This window comes from Colius striatus, chromosome 17 (genome assembly GCF_028858725.1).
Source record: "Colius striatus isolate bColStr4 chromosome 17, bColStr4.1.hap1, whole genome shotgun sequence".
NCBI lineage: Eukaryota > Metazoa > Chordata > Aves > Coliiformes > Coliidae > Colius > Colius striatus.
Genome location: NC_084775.1, coordinates 2,577,160 through 2,603,629, shown reverse-complemented (window position 1 = coordinate 2,603,629; position 26,470 = coordinate 2,577,160). Strand labels below are relative to the sequence as shown.

The following is a 26,470-nucleotide window of genomic DNA, read 5'->3' as shown; positions in this document are numbered from 1 at the left end:
GTAGGTGCTAACATCACACACCCATACACACCTGAGCACTGCCAGCTCTTAGCATTCAAAACTCCAGTCAGCTCCCCAAAACCACAGAATTGCTTGAAAAACAGACTCTTGTCAAGACTATACACTTTTAACCTTTTCCATTCCTCTTCCCTAGGTTCTCAGAGCCTTTAGGTCAGAGCACTGCCAGGAGCCCTATGTGCACACCCAGGAACTGCATCCCAGCCCCATTTATCAGGGCTAGCTCACAGGGTTTCTTTCACATTGTGGCTACAATACTTTCGTGTCATTAGCACCTGGCAGTCAGTCATGAATACCCTGTTCCTTCTCCATCAGTGCTCACAGCCTTGTAGACAAAGCAAAGCCTCTGCCTGCTTTTCAGCAGGTACCTGAGACCTGAGGCTGGACATGTTGTCCTGGACCCCTGGGCAGGGTGCTGGCAGGAGGAGGGTGGCAGGGCTGAAGTGCAGGGCCATGGTCAGGGGTTGAAAAATTTAGGGCAAGTAAATGACCCAAGGTTTTTTCAGCACAGGAACAGGCTCTCAGTGCTCTTCCATAAGCTAAATTTAAACAGTGGGTATTTAAAGTACCATATTTGAAAAGGCAGAAACAAGGAAAATATGAACATGCCAGTGCAGGGGAAGAGAGAGTTGGCACGATCCGAGAGCTGGCTTGAATCTGGGGGAGTGTGGGTGAAATGAAGATACCTGGATGGGGGAGATGTGTCTGCCTTCCTCAGCCACAGAACCCTGCAGATCCTTGGGGTTTGCTGCCAAGGGGCCGCAGCACAGAGCAGATGAGAACTGAGGGCAAGGAATAGCCATGTACCAGCTGCACAGTGCCAACAGCTCTGAGAGCTGCACAGCCCAGACAAGCACCAAGAGTCCTGATGCTGGAGGGACCAGCGGGGTACGGTGGGTACAGCCAGAATCCTGGTTTACTCCTGCAGGGTTTGTTTTCCTGCAGCCAGCACCAAGAAAATCCATCGCCATGGGACATGTTTGGGGTCCTGCTCTGCTCTGCCAGTACTGCACTCTCCATCCAGGCATTCCCTGCTGCCTTAGAACTGCAAACCTCAATCACAACTACTTTAGGTGGCCTCAAACAGGCTCCAAACCATTTCTGTTAAAAAAAGACAGAGGTAATGCCAAAACCATCACACCAAACGTGCCTGGCTCTACCCTCCCTCTCCAGATGCCCTGTTCAGCAAATGCCACGCTCCCAAAAAACAGGAGGTAGGACCTGACAGCCAAGGCTGGTGAGACCCTCAGAGCCAAGCTCAGGAGGACACATAGCCCACAGAACCCCTTCCAGCAGCCTGCAGCATCCCACGGGACACCTCAGAGCCAAACACATTCTCTGCAAGTGCAAAGCTCACCCACAGACATGCTGTGCTGTGCCAGAGCTGCTGCCCTGCCCTGCCCTGCCCCAGCACCCAGTGCTGAGGCAGAGAGTAAGCAAAGAAAACTCATCACAAGTTGATGGATTTTGCAAAGCTGCTCTCACACAGCTGGTGCAGACTCGGTGCTGCCGCAGCTCCTGCCCAGCAGCCACCGGTGCCCGATGGTTCCCTTCACCCATCATCCTGCCCTGGCTGCCTCTCCTGGGGTGGGTGCTGGGATCCCACGTAGGCTGCCAGCTGGCAGCTCACCACAGATGCATCAGCACCCAGAGGAAAAAATAAAAGAGGAGAAAAATTATGCAGAGATTGAGAACTGGGCCTTGAGAAAAGGAGCTGGCATCACGGGATCGCAGCAGCAGGGAGAACAGAAGCTCACTTCACGGCTTGAACACTGAAACATCAGGATGGGGTCAGGCCCTGCAGCAGCAGCCAGGCTTCAGGGCTGGCCTCAGGTATAGCCAGCATGATTATTTACTGCTGCAGGGCTCTGCTCTCCAAAGCTCTTCTACCCGTGATCTGCTCATCTAAAGGTCCTCCTGGCATACAGCAACATGTGTGCCAGGTCAAGGTGATCTCCAGAAATGCTGAGGGTGCTCAGGGGGACTGAGGGTCTCTCTAGGATGTAAGAGCAGATAAGGACCTCATGTACATCTTTCAAAAGTGTCTGAATAAATTCTGCTGACTCCAGGCTGCACCTGAAATATTCCCTTCATGTCAAAACAGCACTGAGAGAGAAAACAGCCCTGTTCTGTCCCTGCATGCTTTGCTTCTCACTCACATGGGGGTCAGGTGGCTGTTTCTTTAGAAACAGTAAAGTCCGGTACTTAGCTGGGCTGGTGCACAGTTCCCGTAAGAAACAGGAGCGGCAAATATCACTAAAAGGCTGTGAAATCTCTTTGCAAGGGGAAAAAAAAAGAGATCTGTCTCTGCAAATGCATCTGATGACCTCAGTGCATTTGCAGATCCCACAAGCGCCCAGATGAAGCACTGCAGTCAGTGCTGTGCCAAGCAGAGGCTGGCAAAAGGCTTGTCAAAAGCCTTTAAAGACTGCTAATCAGAAGCAGAGCTGCAGAAGGAGTGTTACATCACAGGGTGGCATTCTCAGTCATCTGGCCCTGCTATGCAAATACAGCTCCAGGTGAACATCTGCAGTTCAGGACATATGCCTGCAGAGTGCTTTCATTGCTGCCCTGCTCCAAGACTGGACACAATCCTGCTGATGGTATACAAAAGAAAGAAGAGTTTGTTACAAAGAGTTTAGTTAACAAAGGTTTTTATTCCTGGATGTGTTTTCAGTCCTTAAACACTTCAGGGGAGGATATAAGCAGTGTGGGTTTTCACGAAAGAAAACTTTCAGCTCGGTGTCCGATGCCACACTTGGCACTGTGATGGTCCCTGCAGTAATCACAGGACAGGTCAAAGGCAGAAAACCACCTTTATTTTCTTCCTGTGCCTTGCAAAGCAAAGGCAGAGAGACTCACTGAGTGGATGCTCAGTGCGTTGGAGACACAACTGGTATCCTGACCCCCTGCCGCCTCTCCTTCATGCTGAAATCCCCCCTGCCTGAGGCAATGAAGACAAATTGACAACAAAAAGTCCCTAAAAGACTCTTTTTCCACCCACAAAGGCTCCATGAGGATGCTGACTGACCTGACAGGTCTGTGCCACTCTGATTGGCCTTGCCCTTAGGCACCAGCAGGTAACAAAAACAGGGTGGTCCTTCAGCTCCCTCTTAGATGGCCAAACCAAGCTGCAGGATGGGAGCTCTCCTGGAAGGCAGCTTTGCACCAGCTGCCCATGCACCATCACTGGGTGATGCAGGTGCTGCTGGGGCCCATGGACCCAGCTGACCACTCGGTGCCTGTTCATGCCACGCTGTCAGCAGGGCCTCAGGACAAGGCTTAAGGTTGACCCTTCCACACCAGACCTCTCTGAGTCAGTCAGTTTGCCTGTGCAGCCAGCACCTCAGCCCCTTGCTCTCCCACATATACTCACCTTCACCAAGCCACAAAGAGCAGGGGCCTCAGCCAGCCCAGCCACAACACACACAAGCATCAAGGCAAGGGCAACATCCTTGATGCCCAGCTGCCCACAGCTGCTTTTCCCGCTCCAAGCAGCAACGTGGACAAGCTTAGCCAACAAAATAAAATCCAGAGAGCCAAGAGGCCCCAGGACCTGGCCTGGGTGGTGGGACTGAGAAAGCAGCGGGTGGTCCTGCTCCTTCCCTGCAGGGACAAAATTAATGGCTGACCTGTGAGTGGCAAAGCTGCAGCAGCAAGGAAAGTGCTGGACACACACACATCTGATACACAATCCCACTCTGGAGCATGAGGTGGGCAGCCTTGACCCTGGGCTGTGTGAGAGGCAGGAGCAGGCAGAGTGGTGGGGGCACAAGGAGCCACGATGGCAAAAAGTTGGCAGAGGGGCTGTGGATGGGGTTGCAGGGTAAGAGCTAAGCTCTCTTCCCACCCACCCACTGCCCCCCAGCACCACGGTAGCCCTCACACAGCCTGGGAGTGAGAGCACTGAGGAATTTGGGGGATTAAGGGGCTGGTAATCCTCCCTGCGGGAGCTGAGAATTAACATTCCCCTGGCCAGCATCCCCCAGGCTGCCCTACATCCCCTCAGTGACGTTGGAGGCAGTCACCTGGCTTGGGCTTGGAGAAGCATCCTCCCATGGTGTCGGTGGGGACAGGCCAGGTGGGCAGCTCAGCGAGGACACGGGCACAGCCTCGCATGATCTACAGCCTGCTCCTGCTGTCCTGGGCTCCAGGCATCCTCAGCAGGCTCCAGGCAGCGCTCAGCAGGCTCCAGGCAGTGCTCCGAGGGCTCCAGGCAGCGCTCAGCAGGCTCCAGGCAGTGCTCAGAGGGCTCCAGGCAGTGCTCAGAGGGCTCCAGGCAGTGCTCACCACCTATGTTGGGCAGAAAAGCTCCATGAGAGGTGGTGCTGGGTGCTGCAGGGATAGGACAGGGAGCAGGAGCAGGTGAGCAGTGGCTGCAGGCAGGAACTGGGCAGCACCAGCACCACGGGCCATGGGGGCAAGTGGCACCTAGCCCCATGCACCCCGGGTGCCCCAAGGGACAGGGGAGCTGTGCTGGGAGCTGATGGGAAATTCAGCTCCACAGTTCATAAGTTCCATCATCTTTTCAAAGTTTAAAGTTACCAAAACTCTTGTATCGTTTACGTTCAGCATTTAATAACCTTCCAAAGCTCTGCCTTTGGGAATTAAATCTCTAAGCACACAGGTCACAGCCCAAACCCAACGATTAAACCATTAATATATTCCAGTCAGGTGGTTTTCTCTTATTATCAGGTGACAGAAAAAAGAAATGTGCTTTATTGTCTGGGCCTGCAAGTTCCTCCTTCCCAGAAACACTCATTCCTGCAGAAATCCCATCCCCTTGGAACAATCATTTCTTTGAGAAAGGGTTTTCAATATCATTTTACACCAAATCTCACTTTTTTATCCTATTAAGACAAGATGTTTTTAATGTTTCAGTGAGACAGACGTAACAGACCACTTCAAGTTGTGTTCATCTCATGAGCTTTGACTGATGGTGCTGTCAGACTTGGTACAGACTGAGAATTAGGATAAAATTGTTCAGTTATGTTCTTTGACTGAAAGCAGCAAATATCCCTACAACACAACCAGACATCAAACAGAACATTTAATTAATTGTAGCCCTTTGGACTTGTACTTGAAGGGAGTTACTATGGTTTTGCCGTATGTTTTTGACAAAGCCTTCTGATCTGGGCAGGCAGCTAAAACCATTTCCAAATGACCTTTTAACACAGGCAAAGTGGGCTTTCCTGCAGCTTAGAAAGTGCCTCAAAATCTGTCTGATGAGATGAAAATACAGAAGTGCCAGTAGAGAGATGCCAAGCGCTGCAACTTCTCCCCTGTAGTTACACTATCAACGCAAAATATCCAGACACATCCCTCCATTTTCCCCTCTATCTCTCCAAACCAGGAACTCTCCTTCCTGCACACCTTCCAGCTCCCCTCGTGCACGACCTCCACCAAGTCCTAGGTGTGTTGCAGGAGCACCTCCAAAGCCTGAAGGATGCTGAGTAATCCAGGCTATAGAGGAAGAAGAGGCTGGAGCCTTGCCACATGGTGTTAAATCACAGGCACTGGGCATATCACTTTGGGACAGGCCATTAACAGAACAGAAACATCTTCAGTTTGCCTGCAGACTACAAAGAATGATCAGAGGTGTGAGGAGTTGCCAACAAAGCTCATCTGCAAAGGGGGACCATTAAATGGAGCAGGGAAGAGCAGAGAGCTCTTGCAAGAGCATCCAAGGAAGCAGCGTGCCAATGGTTATGCAAGAAAAAAAATGCCACGTAAGAAAGTGCAGAAACTCAGAGGAAGATTCGGGAGCTCCAGGGAAAACACAGCAGAGGTGTCACAGACAGCAGCTCCTGGGTGTGCCATTGCCAAACCTGTCAGGAAGAAAGGGGATTATGGCTTTGTATCGGAGAAACAGGGTCTCAAGCCACTGGTGTGTCAGTGATGGAGGACAATTCTTTAGTGTCAAACATACAACAGAACACCACACAAAGGCTGGCAAAAAGAGAAGGCAGGAGGTGAGGGCTCATGAGGAGCAGGTATCAGACCATGAGCTGGAGGAGACATCCAGGACATTCCCAGCATTAAGTCAGACGGGAAAGTAAAAGCGCATCTAAGTGAGTTCACAGCAAAATGAGATGCTGCTGTGAGCAGAACGTGCCAATGAGCCAGGCAAAGGAGAGCAAAGAGAAAGCTGAGGGAAGATCCCATCACCTACACAAAACCCCACCTCAGTCTGCCCAGGGCAGGCCTTTGCTGGAGGCTCCTGCCCTGGGAGACTGTGGCAGGACAGGCACAGGCAGCTGGAGCGAGCCCTTGGGATGCTGTGCCTAGGGAGGAGCACAGCAGAGACCCCCAACCACCTGAGCAGGCTGTGGGGTGGTGGCTCCTGAATGTGCCTTAGCAGAAGATGCCTTGATCTTCTCCACCACCCCCCAGAGATGCTGATGGCTGCAGGACTGGTTTCCAGCTGGTCTGACTGGTTTTAGAGGGACTTTGCGGTGGGGGGATGTCACAACTCCTGTCCCTGAGGATGAACGATTTGTCTGAGATGCCTCTGCTTTGTTTGGATCTTTAAGATGGCAATCTGAACCCATCCCCTCAGGCCTACTTCAGCTCTCCTAATTAATTTCTCCACTGATGGTGTCCATCCCCCTTCCCTTCCGTGGCCCTTCTGAGGCACAGGCTGTGCTCCCACTGACTGAGCCACCCACAGCCTCCTGGAGCAGGTCAGGGCACAGCACAGTGCACATCTTTGGGTGTCCCACTCCTGGGGTTAACCAGGCAAAAGCAAAATGGTTCTTGGCAGGATTTCAGCTGATGCTACGGGAAGAGAAGCTTTCTGGCTGCCCACAGCTTCAGTCCCAGCATGTTTCGTAAAGTTCCTCCTGCACCTCAAAAGAAACAACCTTCTGCACAAGGCCAGGCTGGGGGTGACCTGCTGGTCATGACCCGCTGGTCAGAGCAGTTCTGTGAAGAGAGACCTGGTAGTGCTGCTTGGCAGCAAACTAACCATGAACCAGCAACGTGCCCTTGTGGGCAAGAAGCCAATGGCATCCTGGAGGCATCAAGAAGAGTGTGGGCAGCAAGGCCAGGGAGGTTGTGCTGCCCCTCTGCTCTGCCCTGCTGAGGCCTCATCTGGAGTCCTGTGTCCAGTTCTGGGCTCCCAAGCTCCAGAGGGACAGGGAACTGCTGGAGAGAGGCCAGTGCAGGGACACCAAGATGATCAGGGGACTGGAACATCTTCCTTCTGAGGAAAGGCTGTGGGACCTGGGGCTGTTCAGTCTGGAGGAGACTGAGGGGAGATCTCACTAATACTTACAAGTATTTAAAAGGTGTTTGTCAGGAGGATGGGGCAGCACTTTTTTCTGTTGGATCTAGTGACAGGACAAGGGGTGATGGGATGAAGCTGGAGCACAAAATGTTCCATTTAAACGTAAGAAAAAGCTGTTTCAGTGAGGGAGCCCTGGCCCAGGCTGCACAGGGAGGGTGTGGAGGCTCCTTCTCAGGAGGTTTCCAACCCCACTTGGACACGTTCCTGTGTGACCTGATCTAGGTGGGAGCTGCTTTGGCAAGGGGGTGGGACTGGATGATCTCTAAAGGTTCCTTCCAACCCCCACCATGCTGGGATTCTGTGAAGACATCTGAGACCTGGCTGCAGAAAGGCACCAGCCTGCCCTGTTAGATCCACTCCTCAGACAAAGGGATTGTGTCACTGCTATCAGCATCCAACCTGGAGACAGATCTCATCACCTCTCTGCTGAGGATGGGGAAGAAACTCATCTACAACATGATGTATCTGAACCCAGGATTATCCATAAAACCTTGCTAACTCTAAAGGGTAACACATTGACCTACACAAGGTCATGCAGCTGACATCCATGCCTCAGTAAATCAGTCCATAACCTGTTTCCTGAACGAGACATCTCTCCGTGCTTCACAGCTCCACAGGAACACCTTCAGCATCTTCACAATGGGTAACAAGGAGTGGGTTATCAAAGTATGGGGAAACTGCTGTGGTGCTGAGGAACATGCTGCTCCATCTCTAAAAACTGCAGTGTGAATGGGAAACCAGCCCTGCAACCAGCTGTCTGCAAAGCAGGACTCCAGAGACACCCACAGAGAGCACTGCCCAAGAGCACACTCCCAGAGAGACCACCCTGCTCCCAAACACAAGGAGGATGGACAATATTCCAGCAGAAGAAACACAGAAAACCCAGTGTCACTAAACCCAAGCATGGCAGTGAAAATGCAACATCACTGCATCGAGTTTTCACTGCAGGGAAAGGATGTAAGCCCAGAAGGACCATGCAGCTCAGCTCAGATGCCCAGCTCTGGCAGTGGCCACCAGCACTTAACATGACACAAGCAGGCCAGAACAAGGTAAGCATAGGGTGACACTTCAGCCCAGGTTTCTCAGCAGGTTCAGGCAGCCCATGCACAGCTCAGGATCCAGACCCTGGACTGCTTCTGAGAGGCAGCACACTGCTGACTCTGCTATTATTAGCACTGTATTTCCCTCTCTGCTCACTGCTGCGCCTCAGGCTCCTATTTTACAGAATGACAGAACAGTGGGGGTTGGAAGGGACCTTTAGAGATCATCCAGCCCAGCCCCCTCCCAAAGCAGCTCCCACCCAGATCAGGTCACTCAGGAACATGTCTAGGTATGTTTTCCAGATCTCCAGAGCAGGAGCCTCCACACCCTCCCTGGGCAGCCTGGGCCAGGGCTCCCTCACCTCACAGGGAAGAGTTTTTCCTTATGTTTCAATGGAAATTTTGGTGTTGCAGCTTCATCCCATCACCCCTTATCCTGTCACCAGATGCAACAGAAAAATGTGCTGCCCCAGCCTCCTGACACCCACCATTTAGATATTTGTCAATATTCATGGGATTCCCCCCCAGTCTCCTCTTATTTAGACTAAATTTTAATTGAATGCTTTGCTGGGACTCTAAAATCTTTTCCAAGTGGCAGTGTGGTACACATCCCCAGTACATCGTAGGTATCATTAGTGATTTCCCCTCAAGCATCACTTTGTGTTTATTGAATGGTGACATTTGATGCCCTGGCTGCCAGGGTTCATCACACCCAGCTGCAGCCAACATCAGCATCTACTCTGCTGCTGTGAATAATTCTGTGTTGTCTTCTTGGGAATTTGGCATGTGCCTGAGCACTGAGCCATGCCCAGGGACATGGACATCTCCCACATATACCAGTTTGCAATCCAAGCCGGCTCCCACTGGGGATGTCAGCCTGTGGAGCACTGAGTACAGACACACTCATGACACAGCTCACAGGGTCTCCTCAGCCACAATCCACCTGCTGTGGGAGGGGCTCTGGGGCATGTGGACACCAGCTGCCCCCCGTGGCCTCTCCTCACCTCTCCAGACGCCCTCACTGAGCTTCCAGCTGTATCTTCATGTTTTTGCACACAACATGCTGATGAGAAGACCCACCATCACCTGGAGGTACCCAGGGGTACCAGGTCCTTTCATGCCATGACAGTGGAAAAGGCTGACATGCAATGTTTCACAAAGTCCTAGGAAATCCATTCTTGTCTGTTGGAAACCACCCAAGCTCCCTATCCACACACTTCCAATGACAGATGGGCAGTGGAGAGGCTCAAAGATGTGCACTCTCTCAATACTTTGGAGCATCCAATGGTCTCCTGCAGAGACTGAGAATGCTATCTTTTCACCCAGGTCTATCATTTCTGGAGTATTTTGCCATGCCAGGAAGCCCCTGAGATACCTCCATGGGAGGAGGGAAGGTGTCGGGCAGTGCTGGTGATCCCTGGAGACACGGCAGCCCCGGTGGGCTGGGCAGCAGTTCTTGCCCTCATGCTCAGGCAACAGCCAACGGGCAGTTCTGGGGTCAGGAAGGAGTTTCCCCCAGGCAGACTGGCACAGGTCCCCGGGGCTTTGTGCCTTCTCTGCAGCATCCAGCATGGCCCCTTGCCAGGACTTCTTGGGGACAGATCCTTTCTGTCCAGGGATCGCTGCTGTTGCAGGACCAGGAGTCCCACTGTGCCTGTGACCTCTGCACCTCTCCTCCCTGTGCCAGCTTTGTTTTTCTGGTTTTCAGCCCTTTGTAGCATATGTCTTGTAAGGCAAAGTCCTACAGCTCCATGCTATGTTGGGGCCTGGGCTATAATGAACCTTATGGAGTCAGACAAAGAGCAGGCAGTCAGCAGTTCATCTTTGAATCGCCTTCAGCAGCAGAAAAAGGAAAGAAAAGAATGCCTATGTGACAGCAAGCTTGAGCAGGGAGGAAACCAAAACTACAGACTGTAACAGAGTCAAGGTCAAAGCAAGACAGGCCAGAGCATTAAACTAAGCACTGTTAGAAGACTGAATAGAGCATTCAATTTAGCATTGTGTGATTGCTTGCACCTGACTAACAAATTGCAATATATGTAACTAACAGTAGTATGCACTTAAGTAAAATGGAAGGTAAGCACAACCATAGTCTAGTGTGAGAGAAACTAACTGAAGGCCAAACAGATGGGGTGATGTTTTAAGCACAGTAAGGCTGGTGTTTTAATTACAATAAGGTTGGTGTTTTAACACAATGAGGTTGGTGTCTCAGTTGTTACAAAAATGAAGCTTTGAGGCCTTATGCACAGCACGTGATCCTCAGTGTTAACTGATTGCCATGAACTGTAGCACGTTACAGCATTTGGAAAAGTATATAAGTGATGATTATGTGGCAATAAAGTTGTAGTCGATGCACATCATATTGGTGTCTGGTCGCTCCCGTCTCACATAACGAAGAGCCCCCCCTGCAATGCTCAGCAGGAGCTGCTGGGTTTTAATTGCTCTTGCATACAATAAAATTGTCTTTTAATTCTATCTGGGCTCTGCTATCTGCAAACATCAGCCTATTTCTGCCTCAAGAACTTTGTCCCTCAGAAGCATTATCAGTTACTGCAGGTCATTTTTTTGCCTCACAGCAATGTTATGACCATTTGAAGAACTCAGCACTTTCCTCTGGGGCCATCCTTTGTGGATATCTCTGAAGAGTCCACATCAGAGTCATTTCTTCCCTGCTTAGTATAAGGACACCTAAAAGGGGTCTCATCAACACCCTTGTGCTCTGCATGCTTAGATCTCACCAGCTGCCACAACATACCCAGGTCTAACAGAAGGCCCTTTGGCCAGGAGAAGAAGAACAATAGAGGCACTGGGGGATACCAATCCAACAGACACCTGGAGTGGTAGGAAGATCTCTGATGTCTATCAGTCATGGAGTTTTTCTGGCACACTTGCTGCTCAGGGGAGAGATTCTGGCTGGTTGTCACACACGACTAGTTTTCCATCTGAACTCTTCATTCAGGACAGAATTGATCTTCAAAACCAAGACCTCTGAACTTTCCTATCTATAAGCCTGGACACACGGCTCCCTGTGCTTCTCAGTCCCTCACCCACCAGCACACAATGCCCCTCATGCCAGGGAACAGAGGACATGCAGCAGCTCCACATGTCCTGGAAGACTTGCAAAGAGCTTTCCCTGCTCTGCAGAGCAATGTCCATGTGCCTTTTCTAGCCAGCGAAATCTGGTTCCACAGGCTGTGCCCCTCAAACAGCAGGAACACAGGAGGAGGCAGCTGGAGGCTCAGAGTATCTGCTGACTCTCCACACTTGCAGGGAAGAGTTGGCTCTGACACTGGTCCCCACTGAGGAAAAAAACAAGGTTGATCTCAGCCCACTGCAGAGCTGCCTCTGCCAGTTCTCCGTACATGCAAAATATTGTCTTTAGCACGAGGCGCAGTGGGAAGTGTGGAGCAGCCCCAGCTGCAGCCCTGTCTCAGACACACCCCACAAACCAAGCAAAGCCCATACCCCACCACAGCCTCTGATGTGTCCCACGGAGCTCAGCCCAGTCCCACGGGGCAGTCTGGGCTCTGGCTCTTGGCCATAGGGCACCTTCCCTGGCCATGAGTCTTGAGCTTCACCAGGACACACAGCCCTCCTTTCCCACTCACTTCCTCACCCCGTGTGATGGAGTGGACTCTGTGTCCCAACCCCACTGCTGCACCACACACTGCCCTGTGTGGCTCCATCCTAGCTGGGTATAAACCCATCCTGAGCCACCACACATCCCCTGCCACGCCACCAGCTCTCACACACCAGACACACTCCTGGTGTCCTCCTAAGACAAGGGCTGCCCATTCCTCCTATTTTTCTGGGGATTGGCTCTAGTTTGACTCCCAGGTTGACAGCCAGAACTATGTGGTAGGCCACCACCCTTCACTGGGTCCCCACACACCTGGTTCAGCAACATTAGAAAGATTCAAGAGTGGTGATTCCATGTCCCTCTGTCCCTGATGAGCACACCCAGACTGTCCTCCTCTGTCATCTCTGGAAGGTCAGCTCTCCTGTAGCACTCTTGGTTACCCCATGCACAGCCTCATGCCCCACTTCCCCTCTGACTCTGCTCAGTGAGACAACTCCAGCTACCAGCAATGCTCCTCACCCTCACCTCCTCAGCAAGTTTCATCGGCATCTGCTGCTTTGTGTGCAGAGGTCAATAATGAAAGTATATAAGGTAGATCCCAAAAGTCTCTGCAGCCCAACTGCTTCTGCTTCTTGGACCCCAGAAACCCTGGTACGACGCCCTGCACCCCTGTCATGCCTTCTCAGCGCTGCCAGGGACCAGGCTTCAGCCCAGAGGCTCAACAGCATTCTCCTGCAGCTGACATCCTTCCCTCCCCAAAAGCAGCAGTCTCCAAGGGCCACCGGTTTGGAGCAGTTTCAGTCCATCACAGTCCAGCCTGGCAGAGCAGAAGCTGGCACAGACCCCACAGGGCCCAAGCTGTGCTCCCCAGGGTGCAGAAGGGGGCAGTGGCATGATGGCATTTGGGCTTCAGTCGTTACCTGAGCACAGATGCACCTACAATGTCACACAGCCCACAGGCACCTTCCTGCCGTCTCCAATTGCTCCACTCCACCAAAAACCAAGGCAGCTGCTGGCACAAAGTCCTGCTGACACCCCAAGCTGCCCACAGCCTCGCTCTCCGCCCACCCAGAAGTCCATCCTCCACCTGCTGCACCACCTGGGGCACGGCCAAGCTGCCATAGCACATGACCATGAGGAAAAACTCCCCAGTTTAGCATCAGCAGCTCCAGTTCCCTGCAAGGTCTGGGTCAACAGAGGCAAACTGCCCCATTTCCAGGACAAGCTGAGCTCTGCTGCCAGGGAAAGACAGTCTCTCCTCTGGACACGGGACTGAGCCCAGCCCAGGCATGTCTGGAGCATGGGGGTCCGAAGGCTCTTCACCACGGTCCACACTGTGTTCTCTGTTATCAAGACAAGGTGCAGCAGCCCTGCTCTGCCCCTGGGAAGGTACACAGGGTTCACTTGACACAAGAAAAGCCACTGGGAAAGCAAGCAAGCGATGAAAGAGAGTGTGACAGGGGATGATGCTTTCAGGGCTCTCTGATGCTATCTCTGTTTTCAGGAATTGCACTACAAAGAACGAACAGAGGGCTCCCACCTCGTCCTAGCCCCAGCTCCCTGCCTTGCCCAGACTGGCCTCCCAGCATGAGGTGCCCAATGCAGGAAACCTCCCTCCTTACCATAAACACCGCCCATCCCTCCCCCTCGGGGATGCAGCACCCACCATACAGTCAGCTGCTCGCAGGGACCTGCGTGTGCCACTGCCTATCCCGTGCCCATGCACAAGCTGAGCACACAGGAACCCCCTTTTGTCCTCTCCCTGGCACCCCAACCTCCCCTTTGCCTCTCCAGCTCTTCACCTCCTTTTTCCCTCAGGACAGCTCTCCAGCAGTTTCCCCCTTTCCTTTGCCCAATCCTCCTACTCCCAGTTTCCTCCCATCTCCATAGCCATCCCCATCCTGCCACCCACTACTCCAGGGGTCCCCGGCTGCTGACCACGCACTGACTGACATGTGACCCCGTCGATTCCCTCCTCCCTCTTCAGCTCCTTCCACCACTTCGTCCCCCCAGCCCCTGTCCCCTCCTCAGCACATCCTTCCCCACCAAAGCTTTGCCTCTCCAGCCATCTTCCCGGCCAGGATCGAGATTCACTTTGCACCTGCCTGCAGGAAACAACAGGTTTGTCTTTGCCGGGTAATTTGCTTTCGGATGATCCCAAGAAACAGAAGCAAAACCCCTGCTGCAGAACACCGACAGGAGCTTGCACGGCCGCCGATGGGCTGCACGGTTCAGCCCCCGAGCACTTCACCTTGTCCCCAGAGTTTGAGTTTGGGGCAGCGGCGGCACAGAGAGGCAGAACCGTCGGCTAACGGCGGCTGCAGAAGCACAGCGGGAATGCTCTGCGAGACCACAACTAGTCACAGTTGTTTTACTGGCTGCTGCTTCAGCAATTTGCAGGCTCCAGGTTAAAGGCTCGTTCGGCAGCGCTGGCATCGCCGCCCCGCCACACACGTCCTGTGCCAGCTGCGTTGGAAATAATTAAACGCGAGATTCGGTTCAGATCTCAAAGGTGCGCCAATAAAAAGTGCGAATGTGGAAATCCTCCCCAGGTGCGGGCTGCTGGATGCAAAAACCGAACCGTTTCAAAACACAGAAGAGTTTTAGTTCTCAAGCGCTCTGCCAGGGGCAGCCGAGTCCCGTCTCTCGCCCGTTCACAGCTGCACAAGAGCAAACCGCGCTCGGTACCGGAGCCGCAAGCAGCGCGGAAGGAGTTTGGCACGGCAATGCCTCCCAAGACTAACGCCTTGAGCACATCCTCGGCGCATTTCAGCTCCCACACTCCGCACCGGCCGCTCTCTCTCACAGGAGGCCGCGCAGTTGCCCCCACTTTGCCGTTTGCCCCGGCGCTCCCGCAAAGGCAGCTCAGCCCCGCAAAGGCAGCTCAGCCCCGCAGGCATCGCTCGGGCCGCGGCTGCCCGGGGCTCTGCGCCCGCGCGGGATTACAGCCCCCCACAAAGGAGACAAACTTGGGGGACAAGCTGGAGGGCGGCCCGACCACGCCGAGACTCCAAAACCGGAGGCTCAGGACAAACGCGTTTTTTCCCCAGCAGCAATCGCTGCCCGGTTTTGTGGTTGGTTCGGGCTTTTTTTTTTTCTGAAGCGATTGCTGCATCTCGAGAGAAACGAAAACAAGCGCCGCCGCGGCTGCCAGCACCGCGCCCGCCCCGGCCCGCAGCCCCCCGCGCTCCCGGTACCCTGCGCCCGGGGGGGCGGCAGCGGAGGCTCCCCCCGCGCGGCGTCCCCGCGGCCGGAGGCGCGGACGCGGTCCAGGGCAGGCTGCGGGCAGCGGCCCCGCAGCGGGATCCCCTCCGGCTCCACCACCCCCGGGCCCGGCCGCCCCTTCCCCCGCGCTTACCTGGGCAGCGGCGGCCGCGGGCGCTGGCGGCGGCGGGGCCGGTGCGGGCGCTGCGGGCGGGGCGGGAGCGCGGCCGCCCCCGGGCGGGGCGGGGCGGGGGGCGGGACGCGGCCTCGGGAGCGGAGCGCGGGGACCCCGCGGCCCTTCCCACGGCCGGGACACGCGCGGCCCCGCACGGCCGGGCATCGCCGCCGGCACCCGGGGCTGATCCTGCCTCCCGGGGAACGTCCGCGCCGCCTTTCCCAGGTCTCGTTTCCCATTTTCCGCCTGGCTTCGCGTGTCTTTGCTCTCCCCTCGGGTAGCCCCTCTGCCGCCTCGCCTCGCACCTTTCTCTCCACCCCATTAAGCTGTTTTCCTTCTCCATCATATCCTTCTAGGCAGAGTGTCCATCTCTGTGTGTCTTTTCTTATTGGACGCCCCACAGATGTCCTTTATTTTCCGTTGATGACTTTTGAGATGACCCGGGATACAGAGGAAGGTTTTTCCTCCCCAAGATACAGTTTGTCTTGGGTCGCTGCCGTTTTACACCCGGATTATACAATTTCCTGAGGATGTCTTGGTGGGTCACTGCCCTCTGACCACGGAACCACACAGTCACTTAGGCTGGAAAACAGCTTTAAGATCCAGTCAAACTGTTCCCCCAGCACTGCCACATCCACCATTAAAGAATTTCCCTCAGCACATTGGTTCCAACGGCTTTGGGATCCCTCCAGGGCTGGGGACTCCCTGACCTCCCTGGGCAGCCTGGCACAGGGGCTGACAACCCACTGAGTGAAGAAGCTTTTCCTGATATCTACTATAAACCTTCCCTGGGGCAACTTGAGCCCATTTCCTTGTGTCCTGTCACCTGGGAGCAAAGACTGACCCCCAGCTCCCTGCAGCCTCCTGTCAGGGAGTGTGAGAGAGTGCTGCTGGCTGCCCTCAGCCTCCTCTTCTCCAGGCTCAACACCCCCATTCCCTCAGCCCCTCCCCAGCCCCTTGTGCTCCAGCTCCTTCCCCAGCTCTGTGCCCGGCTCTGGCCACGCTGCAGCCCCTCAGTGTCCCTGTGGCAGTGAGTGAGGGGCCCAGCACTGAGCACAGCCCTGGAGCTGCAGCCCCTCAGTGTCCCTGTGGCAGTGAGTGAGGGGCCCAGCACTGACACAGCCCTGGAGCTGCAGCCCCTCAGTGTCCCTGTGGCAGTGAGTGAGGGGCCCAGCACTGACACAGCCCTGGAGCTGCAGCCCCTCAGTGTCCCTGTGGCAGTGAGTGAGGGGCCCAGCACTGACACAGCCCTGGAGCTGCAGCCCCTCAGTGTCCCTGTGGCAGTGAGTGAGGGGCCCAGCACTGACACAGCCCTGGAGCTGCAGCCTCCCCAGGGCCCAGCACAGGGGACAATCCCTGCCCTGCTCCTGCTGCCACCCCAGTGCTGACACAGGCCAGGATGCCCTTGGCCTTCTTGCCCCCCTGGGCACGCTGCTGGCTCATACTGATGCACCACTTGAGTTTCTTGCTCTCTGCTCCAATGAGACAGGAGGCTTAACTAGGCTGTTTAACTGTCGTTTTCACTGCTGTTAAAAACACTACCCATGGATGGAGTCTGCAGACACGGGAGCTCCAGGGGAACTAAGAAGAGGAACAGACATAATCACTCTCTACAGCTACCTGACAGGAGGTTGTAGTGAGGTGGGGATACTCGGGTACTTCTCTTAAGTACCAAGTACCAAGTGACAGGACAAGAGGAAATGGGCTCCAGTTGCCCCAGGGGAGGCTGAGATTGGAGCTGAGGCAGAACTGTTTCCCTGAGAGGGTTGTCATCACCTGTGCCAGGCTGCCCAGGGAGCTGGGGGAGTGCCCAGCCCCAGAGATATTGTGGAGCTGAGGTGCTGAGGGCTGTGGGTCAGTGGTGAGCTTGGCAGGGTGAGGGGAGGGGTTGGATTCCATTATCTTAAAGACCTTTTCCAACCAAAATGATAATATGATTCCACACAGTTCCATGGCCTTGTAAGAGGGACTGTGGATCCTCATGGAGCTGCCTCAGCTTTAAGGCAGCACAAATGACACCAGGTTCACAGGGTATGTCTGCAAGCAGCAGAGCAGGAGCTTCCTGGCCTGTGGTGCAATGCACAGTGCAGAGCTTATCCACAGGATCATAGAACCATACACCTCACACTGCCAGGCCCAACACCAAACTAACCCGGAGCCCTCAGCACCTCATCTGTATGTCTTTCAAATATCTCCAGGGATGGAGACTCCATCCCCTCCCTGGGCAGCTTTTTCCATGCTGGTGGCATGCTGATGCAGTTCTGATGGCAGCAGGGACTCCCAGCAGCTGACAGCCACCTCCATGTCCCCATCCAGCACACAGGATGTTTGCTCCCACACAGCTGCTAAGCAAATAGCAAAGACTGGGCTTTGAACAGAGCCAGTAAATGGCTTTGGGGGGAATGATCCCAACAGTAAGCTCTGTTATCTGCCCACAGATGGTCAGGCTTGGCTGACACTACAAGTGGACAAGATTTGGGGCTGTTGGGGGCACGGCTGCAGCCCATGGGCTCACCAACGCTGGGGATGTTGCTTGTTGTTGCTCTCAGAAGACCTCTCCTCCTGCCTCCATCAGGCAACCATGGCTGGGGAGGAGAAATACAGTTTGCAAGTGCTTTCCCCAACGTGCCCCTCTGCACGAGAGCTATCACAAGCTGAACCTGGGCTCACCACTGCAGGGAAACTGCTGGTGCTGCATGAGGGAGGAAAGGGCTTTGCCAGTCCTGGCAGGGCACTGCCACCTGAAGGAAAAGGCAGAGCAGGGAGCCTGGGACTGACCATGGCTGTCACCTGGGAAGTGGGATATGCCTTCAAAACCTGTTGTTCACAGCAATTCTTCACCTTCCAGAAAAGCCTGGTCCTTTTTGCACTGCCAGCTCAGCACATGCTGCCCCAGTTTTTAAGTTCATGGCAACACTTTTTTCTGTAGTGTCCAGTGACTTGGCAAGGGGTAATGGACAAAAGTTCCCTTTAAACATAAGAAAAAAACTGTTTCAGTGAGGGAGCCCTGGCCCAGGCTGCCCAGGGAGGGTGTGGAGGCTCCTTCTCAGGAGGTTTCCAAACCCACCTGGACACGTTCCTTTGCCCCTGAGCCAGGGGAACCTGTTTTAGCAGGGGGATGAGCTTTGCAGGGCCCTTCCAACCCCCACCATTTGGGATTCTGTGAAGACAAATTCCACTTGCTTGCATCCCAAATGTATTCTCACTGCTAAACGTTTTGTCTGCCTGTGGCCACTGTCCTCTCTGCTGATACACCATGGCAGGGAAGGTACAGCCCAGGCTTTGTCCACAAGAAAGGTCATCCCAGGCCCCAGGTTTGAGGTGAAGCTGGCAGTGACCATCACCTATAGATATGAAAAAGGGACCTGAGCAAGGTTGACCAGAACACATGGGTGCTCACCAGACCCCTCTTTGTCATGGAGGTGCAGCCTGGGGTTGTGCAGGCAGTGCATCTGCCCCATGTCATCTGCTTGCTACAGCAGGCAGGCACAGCAGTCACAGGGACCTGGCTCTCCCAAGTCATCATCTCTCAGCCTCTCCCCACAAGAGACATCTCCAACTCCTCGAGACCTCTCCAGACAGGGATAAATTCTCCCTTCCCTCCAGGGTCCCCTGTACTCCCCCTGTGTCCCTCTGCTTTGCTTTGGTGTCCTGCATCCTTCTCTCACTCTATCAAGCCTTCACAGTTGGCCCTTCCCCAGCTCCCACTCCACATCCCAGCTCTTCTTTGCCCACACTCTGCTGTGATAACCCCCAGCACTGCCCCAGCCCAGCTGCAGGTCAGACCTTGGCCTCCTCCAGGTTATTTCTCAGCTCTTTGCATCTGCAGCAGCTGTGGATGGCAACAGCCACCCCTGCTCTGCTCCACTGGGACAGGAGCCATCCAGCAGCACCCATCCACAGGCTGGATCACCCTGGGCTGGGATGCAGCAGGGCAGAGCTGGCCCAGCTAGAAGAATAGGTGGAATAAAATTGTCCATTTTCACCCAGACAACATGAGGAGCCACAAGGCCTGAGTCTGTATCCTCTGCCCTGCAGTGCTCCTAACAAGCTGCTGCTAATGAGCAGAGAAGGAGCCCCAGCACCCACAGCTGGGGAGGAGTGCAGAGGAGTCTCAGTCCCCTGTGCTGGGGGGCCCTGCCCCAGGCAGTGGGTGTGCTGGCTGTGAGACTCTTCCTGCCAAATCCACGCCCTTTGCTGACATAGACCACACTGCAAAATGAGTTTCTTGTTTTGTGGCTCCATCTCCCACCCAGGGCCTGACAAGCACAGTCATGATGGCTGAACAGGGGTTCTCTGCAGTCCTCCCTGGCAGGCTGTGCTAAGCAAAGGGCTGGAATTACAATAACCTGCCAGGTTAATAGCAAAGAATGCTCCAGAGATGATCCGTGTGACTGGGCATCAGCAGAGGTCTCTGAACTAGTCATCCCTAGGGATGTCCCTCGGGTTGTTCAGGCTGCCCCAGTGATCAGAAGCCAGCGGGATGTCAGGCAGTGACTGGCTGCCTTCCTGGCACGTGCGTGGCGGCTCAGTGCTTGTGTGCAGGATGCTGCACGGGTGCACTCTGACAACTGTCACGGTCCCAAGCTGCCACCTTTGGATCTGCAGTTTTCTGACCCTGCAGGAAGACTGCAGAAGGCCTGCAAACTCCCTGCCAACCCCCAAAAGCCCCGTGCACACATGGGACCTAAAGCAGAGCATGTCTTCATGTGTCGGCACATGTCTCCTTTCTGCTGCCAAAGCCTTAAAGAGAAGGAGGCAGCCTGAGAGGGTGCCAAGATGACTAAATAGAAACTTGTTTCCTTTGCTGTCTCTTGCAGAAGACCTAAATACCAGTCTGTGCTCCACTGCCCATTTTAAATCTGTGAAAATGATTCTGGAGAGACCAGCTGGACTGGTTGCTTTCTGGAGAATCCCAACCTCTCACTGCTTGGGGTGCTTTGGAGGAGCCCTGTGCACTCCTTGGTGCTGATCTTCCAGCAGCTCAGTGCTGCTGATACAATCCTTCACCTCTAGCTGACCTCAGATGACAAGCCTGTGAAGGAGGTATGATAGAGGAAGCTTGGTTGGGTTATAAAAGGATGACACCTGGGGTGCTGCCAGCAGGGACTGGATCTGATAAGTAGAGATGCCTCTTGGTTTTTCTGCCACCAGACTCTGATTCACTCACAGTCCTGTGCCCCTGTCTCCCACCACACCACAGCATCCTTGCTCCTGCTTCTCCCACTCTCCTCTTCTACACATACCTCCAGGAACCTCTCTCTCTGTGTCGCTGTCCCAGCACTAGTGAAGCCATGGCACGGGATGGGCTGCAACAATGGGCAGTGTAGGAGTTGCTGGCCACTGCCAGGCACAGCAATGGGTCCTGCATAGCAGCCACTCTCCTGCTGTGTGCAAGCCCTTACCCTCTCTCACAGAGTGACAGTGCATTACCCCATCCCAAGCAGGAGCTGCCAGGCCCCTGAAGCAGTGTGTCTGTTCTGACTGGGTCAGCCTCTTCTCTTCTTGGCTATCTGAGGGCTGCCACCAGTTCACAGCTCCATGTGATGCTCCATGTTGACAGGCCATTGATAAACACAAAAGGAATTCACAGATTATTTCCAAGCCTCCTCCATCCTCTGTTCTTTGTCTTTATTTACCAGGTGACTTGTACAAATTCAGGTTGGATGGGCCTTTGAGCAACTGGTCTGGTGAAAGATGACCCTGTCCACAGCAAAGGGTTTGGATAAAGGTCCCTTCCAACATTTCTACAAGGTGATGCCCATCTGGGTGCCCACTTCATCCCCCTGCAGGAGGACTGGGAGCAGGTTTGGGGGAGAAGACAGGAAGCACTGCCCACTGCACTGCCCATGCTCAACACCTTCTGGCACTTGCTGCCTTTCAAGCCTTTGCTGCTCTACAAACCACTTGCATTCCTGTGAGATTTCAGAGCTTTGAGTGACCCAAGCCCTGAGCTGGGAACTCCTCACCTTGCGGGGTTGGAGGCAGGATGGTAACTTCATACCCACACACTTCAGGAATCCCAGAGGAAACAGTTGCCAGCAGCTGATGGGAGCTGCCATTGACCTCACCTCCCTCAGCTCTGACTTCACACCCCCATCTCCCTCTTGCCCTGCTTCCAGGGCTCCCACTGCTGCCTGTCTGTGTGCAGCATGGTCACACAGCCTTGGGGTCTGCTAGGCACAACCTTCCTGGAGAAGCACAAGACCCAGCTTTGCCTCAGGACGAGGCAGCTCTTCACCATTCTGCTACATTTACGGGACACAAACATCATCTAATAGCACTGAAGAAGAGGAGGTGCAAGGCCAAGATACCAGCCAAGTTTTGCTGGAACTAGCTGAGAAGAGAGGGCTGGAGGCCCAGGAACAGCTCTAGCAGATCCTTTGGATGAGAGACCCATACTTCATCACAGACCTGGAGAAGTCCAGGCAGGCCTGGCAGAGCAGACTGCTTTTGCTCCCATTGCTCAGCATCTGGGAGCACCAGAAGGGCAGACAGGTTTACCAGCACCTGACCCCCAACCTTTCAATGCAGAACCCGTGGTGCAAAGCAGCAGTAAGGTTTCTGAAGGGCCCAGTCTCAGGTCTGCCTTGCTTGGCTGACTCAGCTGCCAGCAGTGGATGACCAGTCTCATGCTGGCCACTGGTGAAAAGCTGCTGGAACAAAAGACCTTGGTTCCCAATCCAGTGCAATAACTTGGACCTGTCTGCCTCTCTGAGGCAGGGCCTCTGCCTCTCCAGAAGCTCCAGGCAGCTGCTAGCACAGAAGCTCCCACCACAACAGGTTCCTCCAGCTCTGCCTCCCTGTCTTTAGCATCCCTGGACACCTCTCACAGCTGGAAGAGGGGAGCTGCTTTATCATACAGAGCTGTCTGCAAAGGCTTCTTCTCATGCACAAGCCACAGCAAGCCATAGATGTTAGTATGAACCCATATCAACATCAAACTTTACCCTTGTTTCCTTCCAGCCTGGTTTATCCACATGATCAAAACTCACTGAAGGAGCAAACAAGCACCCTAACCCCAGCAGCACCAGCAGAAGGAGCCTGTCCCACAGAAGCCATGAAAACAGCAAAGAGAGGTGATACAGGTTCATGCATCTTCAGGGAAAGTCTGACACAAGAGCAGTTGCTTTACATTCAAAAGAAACTCAGCAGATTACTTTAAAATCACATTCTTCACACCTATAAAGTCAGTTGGTTCCTGGATCATCTGGATGCTTTCCCTGGCAGCACTCTCCTGCTGCTGAGCAAGCCCAGTCTGGGAACCAGCACTCTGCTCTGCTGCCCAGGGTCTAAGAGAAGACTCTTTTAGGTCAAGCTCAGATAAAATTCAGATTTGCCTAAGTGGAAACAGCTACTCTGGAAGGTGAAAGGAGCTTCCAGGGAGTGTTGAGTGTAATGTTCCCCACTACACACTCTGTGGCTTTGTGTGGTGGAAATGCATCTGCTGCCTTAAGTGTTGCTGTTTATTTCGTCCTTCTGCTGAGCACTTGGAGAGCACATCGCTGCTGAAGCACCCTGCAACAGGGCATCTGCTCCAGTGAGGGTCCAGAACCTTCAGTGCAACTAGGGATAATAGGAAAAGAAGGAAGCTGGGAAGAAGAGCATGAAGGGACACAGCCCTGACCCCCAAGCTGACAGGGGAGGCAGGGAAGGGCAGCAGACACCACCACCTGCACTCATTCATGGGCTGGCAACAAAGCACATGGGGCTGGCCCTGCCAGCAGCATCAGCCTCGGTTTTACAACTGCTGAGTGTGTGATGGGGCTACACTTTGTTCTGTTGTCTCCAGTGACAGGATTATGGACAATGGGCATAAGAAACACAGAAAGTTCCCTTTAAACATAAGGAAAAGCTACTCCCCTGTTGAGGTGAGGGAGCCCTGGCCCAGGCTGCCCAGGGAGGGTGTGCAGGCTCCTTCTCTGGAGGTTTCCAAACCCATCTGGACACATTCCCGTGCCCCCTGAGCGAAGAGAATCTGCTTTAGCAGGGAGTTGGGCTGGAGCAGCTCTGGGGGTCCCTTCTGCCCCCTACCATTCTGTGATCTATGAACCAAATACAGGCTGGAAGGGGGACAGGAAAGGGGAACCGACAGGAACAAAGTCGGGGGGGAGGCAGGACGGGGCCACTGTGGTATAAATGGGGGCTGGTTTGGCTGAGCTCTGCTCCTGCTCACCACAGCCTGACCTACCTTTTGGCATTTTCTTCGGGAACGTTTCCCAAACTCTCGCGTCGCCACCTCACCCTGCGTCCTGTGTGAGCCCGCGTCGCACGGACCAAGCGTCACCTGCTCGTGAGACGCAGCGTAGCGCAGCAGGGAAACCCGCGTCAGCTGCCGCAGCGGTCACAGCGCAGCTGCTGCGGGCACTGGGGGCCGCTCCCCCGCAGCCCCGGGGCGCGGATGCGCACCCAGGATCGGCTCCTCCGGACGGCTGCTGGGAGATAAGCACGGGGTTCCGCGCAGCTGCGGCGGGGAATCACCCCCAACGCGGCTGCGGCGGCCGAGCCCCACGGGGCGGGCCCGGGGGCTGGCTCCGGGCAGCGCTGCCGGACGGAGGGGCCCCGCCGCGGCCACGCGCGTGCTTCTGAACCCCAAATGTGCGTGTGCCAGCAGCAGCGAGAGGACGTGGCGGCGCGGGATGCGGGCGCTGTGCGTGGCTGCTTTGCCCGTGCCCGTCTGCCCGCGCCACCGGGACGCCCGTTCGGCCTCGCTGCTGCTCGAGGCGGAAGCCACATCTCCCGGCCTGGGCAGCGCCCCGGGGCTCCGGCGGGACAGCGGCGGGGGGGCGCCGGAGGCGGTTCTGCCACCCCCGAGCTGCGGGAGGAGCCGGCGGCCCCGGCGCTGCCCCCGCGGCAAGGGCGGGGCGTGCCCAGGCGAGCGGCCGCTCGCTCATTGGTGCTCTCGCCTGCGGGGCGGGGCCGGCCGCCGGTTGCTTCTCCTCTGATTGGTGCTGTCGCCGGCGGGGCGGGGTCGATCGCTGAGTGCTGCTCTCTGATTGGTTCTCTCGCCAGCAGGGTGGGACGGGCGGGCTCCGCTCTCGCGGGACCCGGTCGCAGCGCGGGAAATCCCTTTGGCGGCGGCTGCGAGCGGGGCCGTGCCGGGCCGTGCGGAGCCGTGCCGGGCCGGGCCGTGCCGGGATGGTGCTGCGGGGCGGCGGCGGGGGAGACGCCGAGGGAACGCGGTGGGGGGGGCGGCGGGCGGGCGGCTCCCGGGAGACGGCGCTGGGGGCTGACGGTGCGGCGTCTGCCCGGGACGATGGCCCCGCGCTGTCCGCGCTCAAGCGCCTGGAGCGATCGCAGCGCACGGACCGTCTGGACGCGCTGTTCGGCTTCGAGCGGCCGGCGGAGCCCGGCGAGCGCACGGGCTGGCTCATCAACATGCACCCGGTACGGGGCGAGGGGGCGCCGCGGGGAGGTGCCCGGCGGGGCTGGCGGGACGGGCCCCGGGGAGGGGCCCCGCTCGGCTCGGGAGGTCTCGTAGAGGGACCCCGCTGAGCCCGTGGTGCCCGTGGGCAGACGGAGGTGCTGGACGAGGACCGGCGGTCCGTGAGCGCTGTGGATTACTACTTCATCCAAGAGGACGGGAGCCGCTTCAAGGTGTGTCCCGGGGGTGCGGGCACGGCGCAGGGCCCTGCGAGGGGAACCGCCGTTGTCACCCATCTGCTCTCTCCTAGGTGGCCTTGCCCTACAAGCCCTACTTCTATGTTGCTACCCAGAAGGTGAGGAGGGGACCCTGGGAGGGCTGAGCTCCCCAGAGGAGGGGACGGCAAGTCCCTGGGGAGCTCAGGACCCCCTGGGCATCCTGGTTTGGGAAAGCCTCCTCCCAGGGGACAGAGCCGTGGTGCTGAGCCCTGGCGTCTCTCGGCAGGGCTGTGAGCGAGAAGTGTCCTCCTTCCTCTCCAAGAAATTCCAAGGGAAGATTGCGAAGCTGGAAACTGTTCCCAAAGAAGATTTGGACCTGGTCTGTATTCCTCTGTGCTCTGAGTAATGTTCAAGGTTCAGAAACCCCCTCACACCTCTAGTGAAGTTGGAGGAGTGGAGGGAAACTCCACTTCAGTGTCCTACTGTTGCTCATGGTGTCTCTCAGAAATGGGTTGGTTGTGGCTGGTTACTTACCAGTAGTGATTACTTTCCTCTCCTTGAGCACATCAGCTTGTGCACAGTATGTTCAAGACAATTGCAGGAATTAAAGGACGAGTGAGGGAGGAGATGCTGTGGGAGGGGGATGCTGCATGTGCTTCCTTCTCATTCCTGGGGAAATGCTGCCTGTGGTCCTTGTGCAGGCAGCAGGGCTGGCTGGTTCCTCATGCAGCTCTTGTGCTCTTCCCTGACATGCTCCTCAGAATCAGTTCTTGGTGCTTGACTCTTCCACCTATTGGCACCTTTTTTGTGGCCAATTTTTCTACCTGAATCAGTCTTGTCTGCCTTCCTCACCCTGTCTTATGGTGGCCATCCCTCAGTATGCATCAACCCTAAGCTAATGTTATCTTACTGCTTTGCAGCCAAACCACTTGGTAGGCCTGAAGAGGAACTACATCAAGCTGTCCTTCAACACGGTGGATGAGCTGGTGAAGGTGAGGAAGGAGATCTCACCTGCTGTGAGGAAGAACAGAGAGCGAGACCAGGCGAGCGACGTCTACACAGCCATGTTGGCAAGGTGGGAGCTCTGCCCCAGGTGGCCAGTCTGTCACTCATCTTAATAATTAGGCTCCTTTGATTAGTTCTTAGCTGTTCTCAGAGAGGTACTGTCCTGCCTGGGGTCTGACCCCAGCTACCTATCTCCAAGGTGGTTCTTCCATCTCAGTGCTGCACATCAAGCGGTCCCAGAGCCTCAGGGATGTGATGTGCTGTGCTGGGGGTGTCTGAGAGGTACTGGGCAACCTTATTTCTAGCTGGGACGAAAGAAGAAAAGAGCCCAACAAACATTTTTTGGCAGGGAACTGCTGGAGAGAGGCCAGTGCAAGGCCACCAAGATGATCAGGGGCCTGGAGCATCTTCCTTCTGAGGAAAGGCTGCAGGAGCTGGGGCTGTTCAGTCTGGAGAAGACTGAGGGGGTGCTCATTAATATTGACAAATATCTCACTGGTGGGTGTCAGGAGGTTGGGGCTGCACTTGTTTCTGTTGTATCAGGTGACAGGACAAGGGGTGATGGGATGAAGCTGGAA

At 55.3% G+C, this 26,470-nt stretch overlaps 2 protein-coding genes across 6 annotated transcripts in view; one reads left to right on the top strand and one right to left on the bottom strand.

Moving 5' to 3' along the window:
• The window catches only part of AIFM3 (apoptosis inducing factor mitochondria associated 3), a 58,064-nt gene extending 34,338 nt beyond the window's left edge, over positions 1 to 23,726 (bottom strand). For 4 of the 5 annotated variants that reach the window (XR_009819896.1, XM_062009850.1, XM_062009852.1 and 1 more), the window contains exons 1-2: positions 15,285 to 15,327; positions 4,047 to 4,311 (exon numbers count right to left, since the gene is read on the bottom strand). Coding sequence is in view for 4 of the 5 variants with exons in the window: in XM_062009850.1 (XP_061865834.1) it covers positions 4,047 to 4,137 (91 nt within the window). In the remaining variant the exon portion in view is untranslated. Of the gene's footprint in view, positions 1 to 4,046; positions 4,312 to 15,284; positions 15,328 to 23,496 lie in introns of those variants that run through there. The other variant, XM_062009851.1, reaches the window with a different exon arrangement.
• A 717-nt stretch (positions 23,727 to 24,443) lies between these two features.
• The window catches only part of POLE (DNA polymerase epsilon, catalytic subunit), a 33,406-nt gene continuing 31,379 nt past the window's right edge, over positions 24,444 to 26,470 (top strand). Inside the window, exons 1-5 of the mRNA XM_062010321.1 lie at positions 24,444 to 24,692; positions 24,822 to 24,902; positions 24,980 to 25,024; positions 25,174 to 25,266; positions 25,808 to 25,962. Of these exons, the coding sequence (XP_061866305.1) occupies positions 24,444 to 24,692; positions 24,822 to 24,902; positions 24,980 to 25,024; positions 25,174 to 25,266; positions 25,808 to 25,962 (623 nt within the window). The remainder of the gene's footprint in view (positions 24,693 to 24,821; positions 24,903 to 24,979; positions 25,025 to 25,173; positions 25,267 to 25,807; positions 25,963 to 26,470) is intronic.